This window comes from Littorina saxatilis, linkage group LG4 (assembly GCF_037325665.1).
Source record: "Littorina saxatilis isolate snail1 linkage group LG4, US_GU_Lsax_2.0, whole genome shotgun sequence".
In the NCBI taxonomy this organism is placed as follows: Eukaryota; Metazoa; Mollusca; class Gastropoda; order Littorinimorpha; family Littorinidae; genus Littorina; species Littorina saxatilis.
This window is the reverse complement of record NC_090248.1, coordinates 54,937,407-54,960,483: the sequence shown is the minus strand read 5'-3', so window position 1 is coordinate 54,960,483 and position 23,077 is coordinate 54,937,407. Positions and strand designations below refer to the sequence as shown.

At 43.0% G+C, this 23,077-nt stretch overlaps 1 protein-coding gene across 1 annotated transcript in view; it reads left to right on the top strand.

Annotated features, from left to right (window-relative positions):
- Positions 1–22,121, top strand: part of LOC138965109 (delta-like protein C) — a gene marked incomplete at its 5' end in the record, with an annotated part of 31,032 nt that extends 8,911 nt beyond the window's left edge. Inside the window, 7 exon segments of the mRNA XM_070337238.1 lie at positions 1–349; positions 1,821–1,864; positions 2,294–2,385; positions 11,894–12,180; positions 15,223–15,429; positions 16,461–16,648; positions 17,576–22,121. The exon segment at positions 1–349 is cut by the window's left edge and continues 3 nt beyond it. Coding sequence (XP_070193339.1) covers positions 1–349; positions 1,821–1,864; positions 2,294–2,385; positions 11,894–12,180; positions 15,223–15,429; positions 16,461–16,648; positions 17,576–17,746 — 1,338 coding nt within the window.
- Between the last annotated feature and the right edge of the window lie 956 nt (positions 22,122–23,077).

The following is a 23,077-nucleotide window of genomic DNA, read 5'->3' as shown; positions in this document are numbered from 1 at the left end:
GACTTCTGCGAGGCCAACCCCTGTGAGAACAGCGCGACATGTTACGGCACAATAGGAAACTACACGTGCGTTTGTTCACCTGGCTGGAACGGAACAACGTGCACAACGGAGGTGGATGCCTGCGACAGCGCACCTTGCCAGAACGGTGCCCCCTGTTCCAAACTGCCGCAAGGAGAGTATCAATGTGGATGCAAACCTGAGCACGAGGGGAAGAACTGCGAGGCATTGAAAAACCCGTGTGACCCGAACCCGTGCCAAAACTCCGGGAACTGTAGCGCTTGGGACTACGACAACCACAACTGCTCCTGCGTCTATGGTTGGGATGGACCCAACTGCAGCAGCTATCTTGGTGAGTTTGCTTTCTTTTGGTTGATCACTTGGGTTCCCCCCCCCCCCCTACCCGACCACCCCTCTTTTTACATTTAGTCAAGTTTTGACTAGTAGGTGTGGGTGTATGGGGGGGGGGGGGGTGGTTGGGGTATGGGGGGATCGGGTGTAGGGAGGAAAAAAATTAGCTGGATGGAAGGAATTGGGTTTTAGTGGAGTTCAGACTATCATCAAAATACAGGACGCCAGCCCTCATAACTTCATATATTTTTTGCGTGCTTGCTTAGTACATAAGTAATTCTCAAACATGTTCTAACTTTCACTGCATTATTTTAGCTCCCGAATCATTTCTCTCTTTGTTTGTTTGTTTGTTGTTCTTTTGCGCATCATAAATCTTCTATATTCTCATCTTGCAATGTCATTTTGTTAATGCTTTCTTGCTCCATGGATGGACGGATACACAGTCAACTGGGCAGGTTAGTTGACACGTTTCTAAGTAGACTTAGCGCTTTTCTTGTGTGTTTGAAAAAAAGGGATGACGACATGGTTAGAAACACATTCCTTCTCTTGTAAGCGATAATGCACACCACCTCGTATTTCCCCAGCATTCTACGTGTGATGAAAGCATCCATTTGGGTGTCACTCAAGAAATCAATTCAGCTAAAAATTGCCATATTGCACACAAAGCAATCAGAAATGTCAAACCTGAAGGATGTTTTTATCGCACAATAAAGGCACACTCTTTGCTATATTTGTACACTGTTTGGCTCAACATATGAGATCTAGCCAGGCTTTTACGTGTGCGACAGGGAGACTACCGTCGCCCTTCACAGCCGGCTCTGCAGAGTTGTTGGCCTCTGAGTGCGAGCTATTTATAGCTCGCCGGCTAGAAACTGTGGATTGTAGAGTTCTGTTTGTGATGGCGTCTGGCGGCTTCTGTTTCTCTGTATGTTCTTGGTTTCCGTTGTGTAACCAAAACAGAAGAAGAAATTAAAAAATTAGCCCTAAAATTCTCAATCCTGTTTGATTGGACTTCGCCTCCAAAGGTGATTGTTGTGTTTCGGCACTCGGTTACACATGGAATAAAACCATCCCTCAACACCCTTGCTGCTTGCTGTGTTGAATTGGAATTTGCTTGATGAATTAATTTCTCAAAAGGCCACTGTTGGCGTTTACAAAATCAATTCCCCAAGATAGTTCCACTGTGCGCAGAGGGAACCAAGCCTAATCGTTTTTGGCGTGTGACCAAGTTGAGGGATGGTCTTATCTCATGTACAAGCCTGGCTATAATTATCTGAGACGCTGAGTCGAACAGTTTCCACGGAAAGGAATGTGCCTTTAAAGGCTGGTCGGATTTGTGGTGATGGAAACGATTGTTTACACCAGAAGGCTGTTGCCTTTAAGGGGTTGTTAAAATTGTAATGCGAAAGCATCAGTATGTGGACTTCAGATGGTGTGGAATTTACATGTTGTGTATCAATGATTGTTTGCAGTGATCAGCAATGAACAACAGCAAGGTCAGACTGGAGCGGATAAGGTAAATGTGTGTGTGTGTGTGTGTGTGTGTGTGTGTGTGTGTGTGTGTGTGTGTGTGTATGCATGTGTGTGAGGGGGTGAGCGTGTGTGTGTGCAGTGTGTGTGTGTGTGTGTGTGTGTGCGGGTGTGTGTGTGTGTGTGTTTTGGTGTTTTTGTGCTTGCATGCATTTGTGAGTATGTGAGCATGTGTCTGTGTATGTGTGTACATGTGTGCGCGCGTGTGTGTTTGTGTGTGTGTGTGTGTGTGTGTCTCTCTCTGCCTGTCTGTCGATCTGTCTCTCTGTCCGTCTACTCCTTTGTCAATCTGTCTGCCTTTCTGTCTGTTATTTGTTCTTCATTCAGTATTTTCAACCTAAATCCACTTTATTAGTAGATGTTTTCTAACAAGTATGATAACTTGTATAACTTACATGTGATGTGTGTTTTTCAGAGTATAAACTGGGTACCGATTGTCATTGCCTTTGTGTGTGCCCTTCTCATCGTGACCGTGGTTCTGGCCCTCATCTACTTCAGACGACGAAGGTAAGAATTAAAACCAGCTTAGACCTTCTATGTATTATTAGTTGTATGTGCTTGCTGTGTCTGTCTCTCTTGCTGTCTGACTGGGTTTTTTCCTCGCTGTCCTCTCTCTTTCTGTCTGTTTCATGTTGCCTTTCACACTTTATGAGAGAGAGTGAGAGAGAAAGAGAGAGAGAGAGAGAGAGAGAGAGAGAGAATGAGAGAGAGAGAGAGAGGAAGAGGGAGAGAAAGAGAGAGAGAGAGAGTTTGGAGTGAGAAAGAGAGATCGGGGGGGGGGGGGGGGTTATCTTCCTGAGAACGTGTACAGGTTATAAAATAATACTTTGCATGTTTGTATCTGAATCCCACCCATGATAATGACCACTAAAAAATATGTGAATATCATCCTTGTATTACAGTCTCATGTGCACTGTAACTGTTCCTGCCACATAAAATCAAGCCTGGTTCCAGTTCCTGAGTACTGTTAAGTTATTTAGGTTTTCATATGACCTCTGCTGGTCACGTCTCAGTCTTTGTAGTTAGTTTGAATTAGTTCTCATATCCACACACACTTACTCAGTCACCACTCCTACCCAAACATGCATGCATTGTTGCTATTATCTGCAGGGTTTATTTTGAAAGCATTTTGGAAAAGAGTACTTTTGTTCTTCATTCTACCGTGTGTCTACATTGTTACATATGTGCGCGCCTTCGTGAGCGAGGCTGGTACTACATATTGTTCATACGAAATGACAAACACAGGTTACAAGCGATAACGCGCAAAAGTACTGGTTTATTATTTTACATCTGACACTAGGGATCAGTAATGTATAGATATATAGTTACAGTACCACGTAATGCGGTAAAAAACTTATGAACAGAAAGAAAAAGAGAAAAGAAAACAAATTATTAGACATGGCAAAAGTATCAAATGCATTAACAAGACACGAGAAGTAAAAACAAGAAAAATAAACAATCACAAGACAGGAGAAGACAAACAGACAAGAAAGTTACAATTACCAAACACTCGTTGGTTAGTCCTTCAACAACAATAAAGAGTTACGTTCTGTACGTTCAACAACAATAAAGAATTACGTTCCGTACGTTCAACAATACCATAAGCACTAAGAATACTCAAGAAACTTAGCATACATACGTTTAAAACCAAAATGGCTAGTTTCAGAAAAATACAAAACGTTGACTCATCAGGCCAGGAATACAAAGCAAACTGTCATACCAAAAAAGTCTAACGACAACGTTCCTGCGTTAATCAAAGTCACAAACAAGATATTTACTCATCCACTTTCCCTCAATAACGTTACAAGAAATAAGCCCGTTTACAAACGATCACCACAGACCGCAAGCTTCTTTTACCTAAATTCTTTCAACGTAAGGCTGAAAAGTCGGAGAAAACGTTTCACTTCGAACTTCGTTAACCACAGAAAACACAAGTTATCATTATAAACATTAGCGACTTTCTAGCGTCTACAAAACATTGCTGTACGTTCACAACACTAGAACAGTTGAACACACAATAAAGAAACACTACAACAAGTCAGACTTTCAACTCACGTTATACATAAACAACTCACAAAGTAATTACAAAATGGCGACCAAAACACAACACAAACAAGTAACAACAAAATTACCTTATGCGCTGTGTGGGTTGACCAGCAGTACCAAAAACGTGTTGCCTCACAAACGAAGGGCACAAAACGATTCACACTTGAGAAACAACTGTCTCCAAGAACATTACGTTGACGTTAAAACATAAGAAACACTCCGTTGGTTCACTTAATAACCTTCATACGTTTACATCAAAACCAAACGCTTCCTAAAACCCTCAGATCGACTGACGAGACAGGAGTCAAGCAGCGGTATTTATGGAAACAAAAACCTAACATGGAATAGTTATTCAAAAGTCAAAGGTCACCGGATTGACCAACCAACAACATTCCTAAGACAGAATCGGGTGAAACTACTATTTTACAACCAATCAGTAACCGATCACGCACTCCGTGCATGCTCAAAACTTAAAACGGTATATTTAACAGAAAGAAGACCAAGGAACTAGCTGACATCACAAAGCTAAAAACACGTGAGTCACACGTATTCTAAAACTTGCAACGCAGATTCGCAGGGCTCACCTCAAAATCAAAACACGGAAAAGAGCACGTGAATCTCACGGTGTTCTAGAACTAAACGACGCAGTTTGTGACACTCCGACCAAAACCAGGTCACAACAACTGAACAAGGAGCACGTGAATCTCACGTAAAAATATTAACGCTCCACAAAACGGGTCACAACAAAGTGACACAATAAAAACACGGTTTACTTCTTTTTACATCGTGCAATGGCTTGAGCAAACGTAATTACAACAAAAGTAGGTGACTGCATGCCACATCGGCATGCACACTCCCACCGGAAATTATATTAATATAATTTACTTCAAAAAACCTTTGTACAAACACATTCCTTATATCAAAAGAAGAATAACGCAGATTTAGACATTTCAAATTTACAACTCAAAACCATTGTGTTGCAAAACATTTACACAGCAATATTACGGTTCAATCATTTTCAGTGTTTCAACACATCTCGTTTCAACTAAATGCCGTTAGTCATTACTCGACGGCATAAAAAAAAAACCGCACCACTTAAACCATAAATGTCTGTTACATCATCTGGTATAAAAACAAACTGCAACAATCTACAACTGTCAAATTGGAAAAACACTCCAAAGTTCAATGTTCTTTCAGTTCGCTTACACAGCTTTGTCTTTGTGATTTTCACGATCTACTAACACAGTCATTTTGTGAATAGGTCGCTCTAATATGCGACTATCACCAGTGGGACGGCCGTGATTGTCTAGAGCCTTTGTTCCAACATGCACTTTCACTCGTCTGACCAGTCCATCGGATCCAGGCATCACCTCGATTACACGAGCCATGCACCACTCTGATCTTGCACAAGTTCTGGTCATGCAAGACAACAATGCGTAGGGCGTTGATGAAGGAATCACTTGACATGTCATCCAGGGTTTCAATGTGGATTGCCCTAGAGGCAAAACACGTCACGATCAGCCCGTACAAGATTAATGTCATGACCTTGACGCAGTCATCACGGTACCCTCGTTTTTTCTGGCGTTTCAGGCCCTTCAGATGCTTGACTGCGGCACTTCTGTTGTCGGGGAGGGACGGTTTCTCTGGTCGAAATGGTAAGGGGATCTCGTAGTGACCAGCTTCGTTGACCTTCACGATCTTCTTGAACTTTACATCGTCCTGGGACATGGATCCTGAGTCACTTGCAAAGTCTCTTTCCATAACATGTAATGGGTCAGTACACGAGACTTCGTCCACCTGTACCTTGTAGACGTGAGCTACACGTTCTTCTTCCCTCGATCCTGGCTTGACGATGACGCGCATGGACGAGGCTATGCCATCAAAGGCGACGGAATGCGGTGCCTTGCCGACGATGCTCCAACCTAACTTAGTCTCTACTGCGAATGGCAGTCCTTGGACAACGTTTAGGGGCATGAGGGCTTCAGCGCAGTCGTAGCCAATGAGGAGGCCTGCTTCGCAGTCAGGGTACAAGGGGGGCAGTTTAGGAGACAGGTGTTGGAGATGTGGGTAAGCTTTGACAGTCTCTGAGGTGGGGATATGAGTGGGGTCAACGGTCAGATAAGGTCGTGAGATGGCAGAAGGGAGCCTGACAAACTCACTGGAGGAAGGAGACCGGACACGCAATCCAGAGTACTTCCTGCCGGAGACCACAGCATTGTCCTCAGTCAGTGTGGAGACCCTGAGTGTAGTCGGCTGCGATTTGGCTTTAACTTCTTCAGCCACTGACTGCACTACAAAAGTGGCGTTGGACATAGTGTCCAGTAGTGCGTACGTCAGCACTTCTACGTTGGGGTTAGAGTCACTGGAAACGAGAACGGGAACGATCATAGACGTGAAACCGATGCTGTTTTCCTCGCTGGCCTTAAGAGCAGACACCGTAGGGGTCGACGATGTCAGTGGCTCTTGAACGTCAGCAGCAGAGGTACGGTAATTGTTCTTGTGTTCACTCGCCCCTTTGTTTTCACTCATACTGTTCTGATATTTGAAATTGTCATCATGAAGACAAGTGGGATGAGCCTTCTTGCACTTCTTGCACGTCTGTTTCTGCTTACATTGATGGCTCTGGTGATCCTTGCTTCTCAGACATCCGTAGCAGATACGGTTCTTGAACAGAAAATCTCGTATCTCAACCAGAGGCTTCTCTATGAGTTCCTTACATGTCCCAGCGTCATGGTCCGGAAGTTGACAGTGCAGACATGCGGTGACATCCTCTGTCAGGGTTGACAGGTTCGTTGTGAACTTTCTTGGTGTCCCCGATGCACTTGTCAAGCCGAAAACAGGGTCGTTAGAAATGTCTGCTTCGAGAGTAACGAACGACACGAGTTCATTGAACAGAGGATACCTCTTCTTTTCAACCTTAGTTCGAGCAACTGTTCTAGACCATCTGTGACTCATCCAGTCTGGGAGCTTTCCGACGATCTTCCGTAGGTACTGGGCATCATCCAGGATGCTCAGTCCACCAACTTCCTGGGCAGCAACGGAACATTGCTGCAAGAAATCGGCCAGACTTCTGAGTCCCTTGGGATCCTTGCTTTTGACTGGGGTCCATTCGTCCAGCTTGGTCCGGAAAGCTTGCGAAACGACGTATGAGTTGCCGAACCGATTTTCCAGCACTTCCATGGCTCTCTCGTAGGCATCACCTTCTCTTAGCAGAAAGAAGCCGGTCACGGCCTCCTTTGCTTGACCTCCGATGTACCGTTGCAGATACAATAACTTCTCACTGCTGGTTATGTTTTGTCTCTCGATGAGGAACGAAAACGACGACCTCCAAATTGGATATTGGAGAGGGTCACCAACAAAAATGCACGGCTCCTGCATCGGCAAACGGTTGATCATCAGAGCGTCTGATAGGGTTTTGGCAAGAGAGTCCATAGGAGTGTCCTGCTTGGCAGGAGTAGCAAGTGGACGTTGGTAGTACGCAGACGGGGGGTAGGAGGCAAATGGACGATCTGCATGACATTCCTTGTCAAAGTTCATGTACGCAGGGGGCCTTGCATTTTCGTTTCCCCAAATAACTTTGGGGGTGGTCTGATGTGGGTCCAGGAATGTGGGCACGAAAGGCTCTGGTTTGGGATGTAGGTGGGTATCATAGGGGAAACAGGGTGGGGTAACTTGAAAACGTCTGTGGTCCATGCGTTGGTGACGTTCTTCTGGGAAGTAGGTGTGTCGTTCTTGCGTCTCATCACCTTCCCTTGTCTCTGGTAGGTGATAGGACCAACCTGTGTGGTCCAGACCAGGCGGGCGAGAGCCTGTGACGCTTGTCGTTGAGTGTCCAACGTTGTGCAGAGGCGGCTGACCAGCGTACGCACCGAAAGGGTGCTGCAGTGTGGTCAGCAGCGCTGTAGGCCGCATGGAGGATGTAGTTGCAGCCGTCGTGTAGTTGGGTGTGAAGGGCTCCTGATGGACAAAAGGAGCGCTCGTTCCGACGTGATGGGGGGCGTTGACATCCTCTCTACGTTGAGGTCCGTACGCCTCGTAGGTGGCGTTGTTGGTAGTAGCGGCGCTTGTAGAGGCGCTGACTCCAACGACGAGGTCCACGACAGGTAACGCGTGCTGTCGTGGCTCAGTCGTTGTGGTTCCTGCGACGAAGTTGGTGACAGCAGCGTTGACGTTGACAGTCGAGATGTCATGGGTGCTGGCGGCTTGGCAGACAGGAACAGACGTGAAGTCCATGGCTGGCTGGTGTGTCCTTTGGTCAGCAATGACGGCAGCTTGACAGACAGGAACAGACGTGGCGTCCAAGGCTGGCTGGTGTGTCCCTTGGTCAGCAATGACGGCAGCTTGGCAGACAGGAACAGACGTGGCGTCCAAGGCTGGCTGGTGTGTCCCTTGGTCAGCAATGACGGCAGCACCTGTCCCTATTCCTATCGCTGTTTGCTCATTGTTAAGAGGAGGGGCTACAAGACTGTACAAGGGAACGAAAGGACGAGGGTGGAACCTAGTGTTCAACAAATCAACTGACGGTAGATCAGGGAGATCCTGCTGAACGGATTCACCTTGTTCCAATACTTGTAACATAGCTTGTTGTTCTCTTAAGCTAATTTTCAATTCGGTGGACTGAATTTGTCTCAAAGCCTTTTTCTGTTTAATATCTTCAAGAGCTGCTTCAGCTGCGTCTTCGGCCTGTCTAGCTGCTATTCTCTCAGCTTCCTTAGCCTGCCTAGCTGTGTCTTTTTCAGCTTCCTTAGCCTGCCTAGCAGTTTCTTCGATCAGCCTAGCTGCATTTCTCTCAGCTTCCTCAGTCTGCCTAGCTGCTGTTCTCTCAGCTTCCTCAGTCTGCCTAGCTGCAGTTCTCTCAGCTTCCTCAGTCTGCCTAGCTGCAGTTCTCTCAGCTTCCTCAGTCTGCCTAGCTGCTGTTCTCTCAGCATATTGTTGTTGTAAGAGATCCAGTTCACTAAACTGAGCTTCCTTTATTGCGTCACCTTCCACTTTTATGGCCAGGGAAGCAGCCTCTAGTTTAAGAGCCAATTTAGTGTCTTCAGAGCTAACACTTTTAGAGCGGAGAGACTCGGCGCGAGAAGCTACTTGGCTACCTGATCTCCTGCTACCTGACTTGTGGCTAGCTGACTTGTGGATGGCTGACGTAATGCTAGCTGCTTTATGGCTGGCAGTCTTACCACTGGCTGACTTGTGGGTGGATGACCCAACGCTAGGTGTAACACTGCTATGCCTGGAAGTAGGCTCCTTAGCCACCTGCACGCTAGTCGTTTGTCTGTCAAGAGCTCGATCAATGTCAAACATAATGTTCTGAACTGTTCTCTGAACATCATCCCAACTTTCCTGAATGGTTTCACCGCTACCAATACTACGAAGACCTTTCTCTATGTCACCAAGATCCTTGTACATGCTCAAAACAATTTGTTTTTGACTGGTTAACGACTCTTGATTAGGAGTTTCTTGGTTAAGCTCTGTTACTACCTCACCGATTGCTCGTTCCAAGAATGTTCGTTGTCTTGCAAAGTTTCTAGTTTTGATCTCAATCTGGTACTCTCTACCTTTTTCAGTAGGCTTAATGTCACGCCTAGGCCTTTGAGAATGTTCATCTTCATCGCCGTTAATGTCATAACCTGAAGCTTCCAATGGTTTATCTGCTGGAATCTCCTCCATTACAATGTTCGCTTATTCAAAAGCACTAAAAACCTACATAAGGTTTATCTGTTTATAAAGTAAAATGAATCGATCTGAGGGTCGTTTGGGATAATACACAAAAGTCACAAAAGATGCGCCGGATATGGAGTAGGAAGATCTCTAACCGACAAGTTGATCTGTGTCAAACTATGGTTCACTAACACAGTGACAGGTAACAATAAAGTCTTTTGCTGGTTATCAACAGCTACGTTTACGTTCATTGAGCGTCAATAACAAAAGTTCTTTACATTCACTTGGCTGGACTTCAGCTAAGTTTGTTTACTTTAGCTAAAGTTCTTTCACTGGGCGTCAGCAGCTAAGTTTTTTACTGGGCGACAGCAACTAAGTTTTTTACTGGACGACAGCAACTAAAGTTTTTTACTGTGCGCGCCTTCGTGAGCGAGGCTGGTACTACATATTGTTCATACGAAATGACAAACACAGGTTACAAGCGATAACGCGCAAAAGTACTGGTTTATTATTTTACATCTGACACTAGGGATCAGTAATGTATAGATATATAGTTACAGTACCACGTAATGCGGTAAAAAACTTATGAACAGAAAGAAAAAGAGAAAAGAAAACAAATTATTAGACATGGCAAAAGTATCAAATGCATTAACAAGACACGAGAAGTAAAAACAAGAAAAATAAACAATCACAAGACAGGAGAAGACAAACAGACAAGAAAGTTACAATTACCAAACACTCGTTGGTTAGTCCTTCAACAACAATAAAGAGTTACGTTCTGTACGTTCAACAACAATAAAGAATTACGTTCCGTACGTTCAACAATACCATAAGCACTAAGAATACTCAAGAAACTTAGCATACATACGTTTAAAACCAAAATGGCTAGTTTCAGAAAAATACAAAACGTTGACTCATCAGGCCAGGAATACAAAGCAAACTGTCATACCAAAAAAGTCTAACGACAACGTTCCTGCGTTAATCAAAGTCACAAACAAGATATTTACTCATCCACTTTCCCTCAATAACGTTACAAGAAATAAGCCCGTTTACAAACGATCACCACAGACCGCAAGCTTCTTTTACCTAAATTCTTTCAACGTAAGGCTGAAAAGTCGGAGAAAACGTTTCACTTCGAACTTCGTTAACCACAGAAAACACAAGTTATCATTATAAACATTAGCGACTTTCTAGCGTCTACAAAACATTGCTGTACGTTCACAACACTAGAACAGTTGAACACACAATAAAGAAACACTACAACAAGTCAGACTTTCAACTCACGTTATACATAAACAACTCACAAAGTAATTACAAAATGGCGACCAAAACACAACACAAACAAGTAACAACAAAATTACCTTATGCGCTGTGTGGGTTGACCAGCAGTACCAAAAACGTGTTGCCTCACAAACGAAGGGCACAAAACGATTCACACTTGAGAAACAACTGTCTCCAAGAACATTACGTTGACGTTAAAACATAAGAAACACTCCGTTGGTTCACTTAATAACCTTCATACGTTTACATCAAAACCAAACGCTTCCTAAAACCCTCAGATCGACTGACGAGACAGGAGTCAAGCAGCGGTATTTATGGAAACAAAAACCTAACATGGAATAGTTATTCAAAAGTCAAAGGTCACCGGATTGACCAACCAACAACATTCCTAAGACAGAATCGGGTGAAACTACTATTTTACAACCAATCAGTAACCGATCACGCACTCCGTGCATGCTCAAAACTTAAAACGGTATATTTAACAGAAAGAAGACCAAGGAACTAGCTGACATCACAAAGCTAAAAACACGTGAGTCACACGTATTCTAAAACTTGCAACGCAGATTCGCAGGGCTCACCTCAAAATCAAAACACGGAAAAGAGCACGTGAATCTCACGGTGTTCTAGAACTAAACGACGCAGTTTGTGACACTCCGACCAAAACCAGGTCACAACAACTGAACAAGGAGCACGTGAATCTCACGTAAAAATATTAACGCTCCACAAAACGGGTCACAACAAAGTGACACAATAAAAACACGGTTTACTTCTTTTTACATCGTGCAATGGCTTGAGCAAACGTAATTACAACAAAAGTAGGTGACTGCATGCCACATCGGCATGCACAACATATAGTCAAGTTTTGACTAGATGTTTTATCATAGACCAGGAAACGGGACGAGGGTGGTGTGTGTGCGTGCGTGTGTGTGTGTATGTACGTGTGTGTGCGGGTGTGCGTGCGTGCATGCGTGCGCGTGTGTGTAGACTCTGAGTTTCGATATAGCTTCAAACGACTTGTTCATTTCTTCAGACGCCAAAAGAAGGAGCTGAAAGCGACACTGACCGATGCAGAACAACGCAACGTTCAGCCTGTGGCCGGACGTGACAATCTCGCCTTCCGCAACGCCCTGTACGACAACCAGGCCAATTCCCTGCGCGACCAGTCCGATAGTCGCGCTGCCATGCCCGTGCCGCCCACCCCCACAGCTGACCAGCAGTTTCGCGATGAGTGGTTCTACCCGACCAAGCCTGGCAAGCTACCCGACGATGAGGAGCAAGGGGCCGTGGGCGGGGCCAATCCTTACAGTGATATCGATGGTGAGGAATCTTTGCATGGTGTCAGCCAGTTTCTGTTCTAGAAAACATAGGGTGACATGTAATGCAGGGGAAATCCTTTTACACGTAGAACCACACCCCCCCCCCCCTTTTCAAGACCTCCAACAATCTTAGAAAAGCAGCTCTTACAAAGGAGGGAGTCTTAATTAAGATGGGGGTAAATTAACAGATGCTATGAACAAAACGACTGTGAAAACGGGGTCTTAAATGGGAGGAAGTCTTAAATTGGGGGGTCTTAATTAAACGGGGGTTTCACTGTAGTGGCCAGGCCATGTTGGGTTTGATGCGTGCATGCCTGGTTTTCTCCTGTAGATGGGTGTCGGCACAGGAGGTCTGCCCGCTGTCCTCAGCCAACATGCTCCGTCTTCATGGCAGCTCAGGTTTTTTATCGAGGTTCTCTCCTCTAGATCCGCCGTGTTTCGCCTAGGGGCTTGCGCTGTCTAGTTGATAGGGTCACCTCGTAGAGGATGTGGTCATTGACCACGCACGGTCGGTCTTGGGATAGGGAAACGTTATGCTAGTCCGGAGGGATTACGCCACAAAGGCCACCTCGCGAAGACCCAGGGTCCTAGACTAGGGAGGTCCAAGGGGGAGCACCGGGAGGGCTACCCCTCTACCCGCACCTCCAACACAATCTCTTCCCCTGGTAGCTTCATCCCCAAGGAGGAGACAGAGCTACCTGCAACACCCCGTTCCACTGTAGTAACTATGGGGACCATATACAACCAGCTACACTCATATTGAGGATTCTGAATAGAAGCTTGCATTTAAGTCAATGAAATCAATCAAGTTCACTGGAATGCAAAACAGATAGGCTGCTAACGATAAGAAAATAATAAACAAGAAACAATAAAGTTTAGTTTATGGGCTATTTCATTATAGAGAAAACAAAACACTCACATTGTTCGCTAGGTCATGGTACTATTTAAGCGTTGGCAAAAGGTGACAGACATCATGTCCTTTATAGGAAGGTGTCCTCTTGTCGTAGGGGTCTCACATTGCAGGTACCACTGCTCTAGGAAGCATTATGTAACATTTAATGCCCGTGGTCACTTATTAAACAAGACATAGACCAAATAGCCTGGACCGCCAACTCGTCACGTGACCCTTCGAGGTTACGACGCTCGACTTTCAGGGGCGCTTAGCGTCCGGTTTGAAAGGCAGCGATTCGAAGACAGTGAAACGAAAGCACGCTCCAGTTATTTGTGACAATGGGAGGTGACAATGAACTGGATTTTCCAAAACTCCAAACTAAACTTAACAAAACTCATCAAAAAACATGTTCCATATGCAATTTTGCCGAGTTTATTTTAGCATTTTCAGAACTTACCTCGGCAACTTCGTCCATGTTTACAATCGACACCGGATATCACGTCCCCCTGATTTCTGAAAGGCTTGTAAGCGTAGGTTCCTAAATGCGAGAGGCCGCTACCTCGCAAAAGAGAGAAAGAGCGGAGAGAGAGCTAGTTGGCGGTCCAGGATAAATGGTCTATGAACAAGAGTAGCAAATGTTTTTAACTTGTGACACAAATGGGCAGTAACTGTAGTTCAATTTAGTACTGACAACTCGAATGTGGTTGTCCCCCTTGCTCCATTGAACAGGGCTTTGGATGTGCACAATCTTCATGCCTTTTTACTTCGTTCGGCCAGGAAATATGACAGACTGCGTATTCCAGAGTAAACTCATGTTAATCTTTGTGGCTTTGCAGATACATGTGTAACTTTTATAGTCAGATCCTTGAATGCTTGCCATATGCTTTACATAACACACAATTCTGTTTGTTTCTGCATGTTTGGTCAAAATGCACAATTCTTCATTGAACATACAAATTGTCGGTTAGAAATACAGTGGTACCTCTCTATAACGACTTTGAAAATGTAACCGAAATTCGGTCGTTATATGGAGGGGTCGTAACATGGAGGATTGGTTTATGTCCGGGTTCGTCAATGATCAGGAATGACATGGGCGTTTTGATTGATGCCACCCACATAACTGCTGACTCCGGACTGTCCACAGTGTTGAGCAATTTAGGAGACTACACTACTGACACCTTCAAACTTCACTGCCTGAGGAGAGTTTATTGATTCAAACGAAGGCATGGTTCTATATCGCGTCACACGGTCACGGATCGGGGAAAACAAAAAAACAGTTCCAGATTTCGAAACCATGTTCGTCAGCCATTGTTTTTAGCAAGACAGACCACATGTGCACGAGCTTCGCTGACGTACATCGCAAAATGTCATGACGTCACCACAACTTTCGGTTTTGGTTCGATCTGCGGATTACTTTCATGACGTTTCTGTAACTTTGTCTGTTTATAAGTAGGAATTCCTGCACAGTTCTTTGCAAAATGAAGCAGATATCTGCAACTGACCTTTATCTAGTCAAAATAAAGTAATGACCTGGATTAGAAATGAAAAACCTGGCATGGCTTCAGCCGTTTGCGTGCCGAAGTGATGTTGTACATGTACAGGATTTCAACACGTGTTTGTGTCCGTATCGCGTACTGACTCGACTGGAGATACAAGTTAGAGTAAGCCAAACCCGTGATAATTTTGGAAAAAGTCGTTATAAGTCCACGTATGGACGGTCGTATGTCGTATCAGAGAGGTGGACATAATATGGAGGTGAGAAATACAAAGACAAACAAGGAGAAAAAATCCGTCAGAGAAAAGTCGGTCGTATTATTGAGGGACCCGTAAAAGATAGGGGTAGTAAAGAGAGATACCACTGTGCTGCAAACACCCCCCCCCCCCCCCCCCAAATAAGATGTTTAGTTTTTATTTTATTCTGTCATTTGATGAACTTGGACAAACTCTCAGCTACATACAAAGTATCAATTTGAATTGAATGACTATCGTCAAATTCACTCTATGCCAAAATGTCACATTGAATCTGCTCCTCGTGAACATATAATGGCACCCACTAAATGTGCAAGCCTTGGATTAAAAAAAAAAGAGAAAATGAAAAAGACTTTTAAACCAGAGATACAAATTCTACTGTGCTATCAATCACGTTCACAGGGGTGTACATTGAACCAGTGAAGCATGTGGAGGGGGCCGTGGGAGGGGTGGCGCTGGAGAAAGACACCAAGCAGAAGACCGCAGCGGGAGGGGCCTTCCTGGACACTCGAAACATGGCTGGAGGCAAGGACCAGCTGAACGCTGCCAACGACTACGCTGACTTCGGAGAACTGCAGCGTCGCTCCATTGCTGCTCGTCAGCCCATAGGTAAGATTAAACTGGTTAGACAGACCATCTGAGACCATCATCATTGGCCTAGCAGGGATGGCCAAATCTCAAAATTTAACTCGCCGACTGGGTGAATAACTTAAAGAAAGTCGATCACTAGCCGGCCAAAATTGTCGGTGGCCAAGTACATATACCACACTTGCTGCATATACAGTGTTAATATGGCTTTGAAATTCGACATTACAACCAAAAGTGTTGCATTAGACCAGAATTTTCACTGGCCAACCGGGCGAGTTGCTAGGCGGTTTCTAGTAGCCCGGCGGATATTTTTACTTGCCCCTGGCGATCGGGCGGAGGATTTGGCCATCCCTGCCTAGCGTAGTCTCGTGAGATGATGCTTGATGCGCCCTGTGTCAGTGAGTGGATGTGCTTTAGCGCCTTTTGTTACTGAAGAGCTCGATATTCGGTTTAAAGTCAGCACTGATTACTTGCAAGAAAATATAACCGAAGAAAGGGATATTGCTTGGGATGTTTCAGGCTCTCTGTTTGAGATATTGGCTTTCTTTTTAAATCCTCACTACCTCCTCCACCCCCCCGCCTCCCATATGTCGTACCCCTGGGGTAAAAACGGTCATACACATAAAAAGCCACTTGTGCAAAACCATGAGTGAACGTGGGAGTTTCAGCCCATGAACAAAGAAGAAAAAGAAGGAAAAGATTTAATCTCACTTTCCCCAGCCATACTTGGTGTTTCTTGCTTCCTTTGCGTGTATTATTGTTAACAGTAACACCCTCCTGGGTCGAAATGGCACAAATGGAACAAGATCTGAGAGAAGGTAGGTGTTATTATTATTTATATTATTATTATTATTATTCTACTTCTTCTTCTTCTTCTTCTTCGTTCATGGGCTGAAACTCCCTTAGTTTGTAAGTATATGACCGTTTTTATCCACCATTTAGGCAGCCATATGCCGCTTTCGAAAAAAGTAATTTGCTGTTAAATCTAGTACTAGCCTTTAATTGCCACCTGCATCCCATACTGACCAATAGTTCCATCTCGCTGTGTCCAGATTTGGCTGACCCTGACGTCACAGCGGTCAAGGACCATGCGGTTGAGAACCACTACCAGGAGCTTGATGACGTCATCCTGGACATCCAGAACGACCCTCACGGCGCTGTCCACTTCACCCCCACCTCCGCCGCTCCCCCCTCACACTACGACACCCTCCCTCCCAACTGTGATTTCGCTCCGCCTGAGGTGAGATCAGATACGATAAAATAAGATAAGATAAGATAAGATAAGATATGATAAGAGCATAGCATCTGAAGTTCCTCATCACCTCTGCCATTATCTTTCTAATTCTTTGTGTTTTGGCAAATCAGATTTTTTTGTAGATTACTCACTTATGCAGAACGGACTCTTTTTTGACACTCTTTGTCTTGAAATGTAATTTGAATTGTCGCCAAATGTAAGTCGAATTGTCTTCAAATGTAATTCAAATTATCTTTCAAATTAATGTTATTCAAGTTGTCTTCAAATGTAAGTCGAATTGTCTTCAAATGTTATTCAAATTTGTCTTCAAATGTAAGTGGAATTGTCTTCAAATGTTATTCAAATTGTCTTCAAATGTAAGTGGACTTCTCTTCAAATGTTATTCAAATTGTCTTCAAATGTTATTCAAATTGTCTTCAAATGTAAGTGGAATTGTCTTCAAATGTTATTCAAATTGTCTTCAAATGTAAGTGGAATTGTCTTCAGGTGTTATTCAAATTGTCTTCAAATGTAAGTGGAATTGTCTTCAAATTGTTCAAATTATTCCTGTTATTGTTATATGATTCACTCCTACCATAATAATTCACCATTATTATTATTTTGACATTATTTCAAACTTGTTATATTACAATCGTCGGCCAAATTTCATTTGCTTTTAAGAGTACGCTCATAAGCCTAGCTTGTTGTGCTCCATGTTCCTTATTTCATGTATGCGGCAATATTCTAATGACATTTACTGAATAAACTTGTTTAAACCAATTGTCTTCAAATGTAATTTGAATTGTCTTCAAGTGTAATTCAAATTGTCTTCAAATGTAAATCGAATTGTCTTCAAATGTCATTTGAATTAATTGTCTTCAAGTGTAATTCAAATTGTCTTCAAATGTAATTTGAATGCTCTCTGTCACACAGGGCGCGCTTGGAGCTGGATACATGAGCATGACGGGCGGCTCAGCACAGCAGGCTGAAGAACCAGAGCGTCTGGACTCCACGGATGACGAAGAGGACGACGTTCTGCAGGAGGACCTGAAAAGGCTGCGTCAGGAGGTGCTGCAAGGATCTACTAGCACCAGCAATGCGTAGAATACTTCAGGACCTGGAAAGGCTGTGCCAGGAGGTGCTGCAACGATCCACTAGCACCAGCAATGCCTAAAATACTTGAGGTGTAGAATTTGGTTTAAACGTGTTCTATTTACTTTTCGCTGTATAAAATCGTTTCACATGAAAAACAACGATATAGAATGATAACAAGGAAAATGCTTATATATTATGGACACGTGTAGAAGTTCCGGTGAAGATGAAGGGACACGGATATGACATGTACAGATGCTTTTTTTCAAAACAGATCTGAAACTGAGCTAGTTGACTGAGAAAAGACTAGAGAATTAGCTGGATTTTAGGTACTGGTAGTTTACTAGCTGTTAAGAATAGATCCGAGAGCTGAATTTGAGCTATTGATAATTTACTGTTTGATATTGATCCAGAATTAGCTGAATTTGAGCTACTAGGTAGTTTTACTGTCAGGAATACATGTATACCTGAAAGTAAGATTTTGTTTAGATGCGAGAGTTTATGGACACAGTACAAATGTGCAGGATCTTGGTGCACACACATTGTCTGCATTCAAGCATCTTTGCTGCGGTAAAACGTACTCGAGCGATGATTACTACAGTTAGGCTGCAATTTTGATTAGTTTAGAGAAAGGGTAACAAGTTAAAAACAAGTGGCGAAGCCTTCAAGGCTCACGTAAGAAATCGACAAACAGTAACACAAACTCAATCACTCCGTCACACATACACACACACACACACACACACACACACACAGTAAGCATAGGTGAAACTGTGCAAGAAAGCGAGACACTGGATCTGCCAACTAGTCTCGGCCCGCTCACAATAACAATGACCGAGACTTTCAGTAATTCCTTTGCGTCATAATGTGACGTCTTCAAATGTTAAAGTTTCTATCACACACGTCAAACACTTTTGACCGAGACGTAATCTTCTTATGCGAGCTTTATCCATAGACTCGGAAATGTTAAAGTTTCTATCACACACACACACACACACACACACACACACACACACACACACACACACACACGCACAGACAGACAAAAGTTAGCACCGCATAGGCTACACTTACGTGAGCCAATTACAACAACAAAAACACCTTTAAAAAAAATAAAAATAAAAGCCATTATGACTATTAATAAGAGACTAGCTATGATTTTTTTCAGAGATTACGATTCTATAAATTGACTCAAACCTTGAGAGATACACATGTGTTGCATAATGCTCATCGAAGACGGAATTACCTGACCCATCTTTACCTCTGGGAAGTATGTCAAAACTCATGGAAGCCTACTCTTTAATGGCTGTTTTTTTCATTGTCAACATCACATCGTCACAAGTCTGGATTCTAAATAATATTGGACTACCCTTCGTATCCTCTGAACTAGATAAGCAGCTGGTTTACTAACACTTAATTTTACTGCCGTGACAGTTATTATGCAAAACACATGATAATTAATTGAACCATTTGTACCAACATTGCCTTCTGAAGAATAGAATCTGATTATGGTATGGATGCACACTAAATTAAACGTAGCCAAAAAAAATGAAAAAGGGAAAAAAACAGAGAGAGAGAGAGAGAGAGAGAGAGAGAGAGAGAGAGAGAGAGAGAGAGAGAGAGAGAGAGAGAGAGAGAGAGAGAGAGCATACCTTGTTCCTGTTGCGAATTAGAATGAAAAAAAATATGTTCAAGATTGTTGAATTGGTCTTAAGGATATGTATATCAGTTCACTTTGAGATACTTTGTTTCTAACCATGAAATTATTTGTGGAGCATAATGGAGCAACTGATATATAATATGCCTGTGGCCAGATGTTCATTTTTAAATGCTTCTTGGTACAACATATCTATTACATTATATGGTGCAATAGTTGCATGATGCATGTGAAGTTCACTTATCAATGTTTCTTAATCATGCGTATCTATCAAAGGATTGTTAAGTGCTTGGATTAATCACTCTAATTATTGAAATCAATCCTGACAGTTACATTGATTCCTCGGAGTACCAAATGTACTGCTCTGGCTTCCATGGCCTTTTTGGTGATATAGGGAGGGGGGACAACAACAACAACAACAACAACAAATCCAACAACATAGAACACAAATTAAGATATTTTGTGTACAAAAGGTTGCTATCACATGCCTGTGTTCGAAAAATGTCATTCACTGTACAAACTGAACTAACAACTACAACAACAACAACAATAACAACAACACATTCAACAACATAGACATAAAAATGAAGATCTCTTTTGTACATGAGGTTGCTTTTACATTGATGTATCCAGAAAATGTCCTCCACTGATTCATATGTAAGATATTATTTTATTCTTTGGTGTTGTTGATTTTTTGATTCTCTACTTTGTTCTCATGGTTGTTTGTATTGTTGTGTACAATTGTCAGGCATATCTGCTGTCTTTTATTTAAAATCAAAAAATTCTTATTCTCGTGGTGAATTATACTTTTTCTCCACCATTTTATTTCTTGTGTCCAGGTGCTCAGAGATTCTTCTTCTTGTGTAGGGAATCGATCTTATGTCTGTCGATACCACTGTGGTTTGTGTGTGTGTGTGTGTTTGTGTGTCTGTGTGTGTGTGACCAAATGTCTTTCTTGTGTACAAAACTAACAGATGGATGGATATTGACGGTCAGAAGACGTTTAAAACATTCACTAGATTGTGTGTGCACCAAGGTACGCAACTGGGGCTGTTTCACAGAATGGGATTGGGGAAGTTTGCTCCCTTTGTCCTTTTGTGCAATCAATATTATTTGCCTCTGTGGGATACCTTTTGTTTGTGGGTTTTAACCAGTTCTGTGTGGCGATGTTGGACGATTCTCAGCTTGTTTTATACATGTTTTTGTCTTTTTTTTAAAACTTTGTTGTAAATGTTTGTTCCTTCAACTTATGTTCTTTTTTTTAGGCTATCTTACTCTTTTCTTATTTTCGACTCATTGCATCATAATATCACGTTGTTTATACACTCCTTCTCCCTTTTTCTGTTAGTCCTCCTTATATTTGTTTTGTTTTTCTACGCTGAGAACTCTTCAAATATAACTGTACATTAAGCTTATACTTACGTTACTGTGTTGTAGATGTTCTGTTAAAAATATAATTTTTATGTTGTACAGTACATGGCCACACTGGCTGTGGAATTTAACTTATGTTCAGGAACAGTTTTAATACAAAGCATATTTGAATGTAACACTTAACACAACTTTTTATTTGTGCTTTCATTAGAATCAAGAAATGTTTAGCGATCAAATGCGTTGATAATACGAAGTTTGTTTGTGTTAATGAAAAAGGTAATTAAGCACTAAATGAATATTTTGATTTACAGTTATAGTTTCATGCAGAAACTCTGTGTGTGTGTGTGTGTGTGTGTGTGTGTGTGTGTGTGTGTGTGTGTGTGTGTGTGTGTGTGTGTGTGTGTGTGTGTGTGTGTGTGTGTGTGTGTTTGTGTTTGTGTGTGCATGTGCGTGTGTGCAGGGCCGGACTATGGGGGGGGGGGGGGGGGGGGCTAGCCTAAACATGTACCTCACTTATTTAAAACATTTTTTATTATTGTTTATTTTATGCCGTTTCATGCAAGGAGCGACCATTTTCCTATCTCAGAATATGACCTACCCATCAGCTTCAGGGGGCTTTGCCACCACTGGCAAGCCCCCCCCCCCCCCTCCTCTTAGCCTAGTCCGGCCCTGGACTGTGTGTGTGTGTGTGTGTGTGTGTGTGTGTGTGTGTGTGTGTGTGTGTGTGTGTGTGTATGAGCCTGTGCGTGCTTTGCTTTTTGTTTGTTTGTGTACTTTTCTGAACGTTTAACCCATGTTTTTTTTATTTCAATACGTTTTCCTATTTACTTGTATAAGAGTAACGCGGAGAAAGGTAGTGTATTATGCAGACAGGTGTTATCACTAAACTTCAATATAATCTGATCCGTTTCGTTCTTCAATCAACGCCCCACTCCTCTCACAGCCCTTATTCATCCCCACCCACCCCATCTACCCATCCATCCCCGCCCCCTAACCCCCACCCCACCTCACCCCTCATGTGGTCGTGTATTGCAAAGTACCAGTGAACAAATAATGTTTTTCTTTTATTCAAATGTATTTTACTGCATGACTGTTTGAACACGAAAAATAAGGCTGATGGTATTTGCAAAATATTCAAATGAACAATAAAGTAAAGATTGTTTTATGGTTGTTGAAATCAATGTATTACCTGAACTTTGCATTCCATTTTGAAACACTACTAAACATATCAAACAATTCCAGAATCTTGCCTTTTATGTACATATCACGTAGGTAGTAGGTAGTATGCATATATATATATTTGTGTTTTGCATATTCAAACAACGGAGGAGAAAGCCATCAATAAAGGCATAAAATCAACGTGACTGCCTTGGATTTTCTTTTTACCCATTGAAATAAATGCTGGTTATGTCCTCCTCACACACACGCGCCCACACACTCGCAAGCGCGTGCATGCACAGATGCGCACCCAAGCACACACACACACACACACACACACACGCACGCGGCCAGACACAAACACACACACACACACACACACATATGCACACACACACAGAGAAAGGGGGAATGTACGTTCTGGCTCACCGATTCCGACAGACCCTAAATATTAACGCAAAATAGGCTTCTGGACTAAACTTTTACTAAAATGAAACATGCGACAAAATCAGAAAAATACTGCATAAATCCATACAAAAAAAATACAGTAAAGTAAGGTTGTTTTGAACCAATGCCGGGTCTGTCGGAATCAGTAACCCAGAACGTACATTCCCCCTTTCTCTCATACAACCACGGAAATTACAAGCCGTTGCAGGTGTTCAAGCTAAATAATCGTCTCGTATCGAAAACAAAAGCAGACGACAAATTTAGTCAGTTGGAGTTGTCTCCCGTACTCCTGTAGCATGCACTAGTCAGTTTAGATCAGTGCGCTGCATCTCAGACTCTGTGGCTGCACCAGACGGTTCGGGAATTCCCAACAAAAGAAAAGATCATACGGCACTGACAACTTCAGTGTCAGCTGAACACGAGAGCGTTCAGTCTTTTAGAAGATTTGTATCTTGAAATGAAAATTAACGAATATCGCGCTGTCTGAAGGAATGGAGTACATATCGGACAATGACCACGCTCAGGCTAAAACGATAGGACATCTGACCGACATGCGACAATGTGAATCGGACATTTGGGGATTTTCATCGTTATATGTCCGACGCCTAACGACATCCCTGCCTACATTATTCTGATTGATCACAACCAAACCTACTATTATTGGACACATCCAAGTGCAAGCGTCTGTTCTTGAAAAATTCCCACTGATC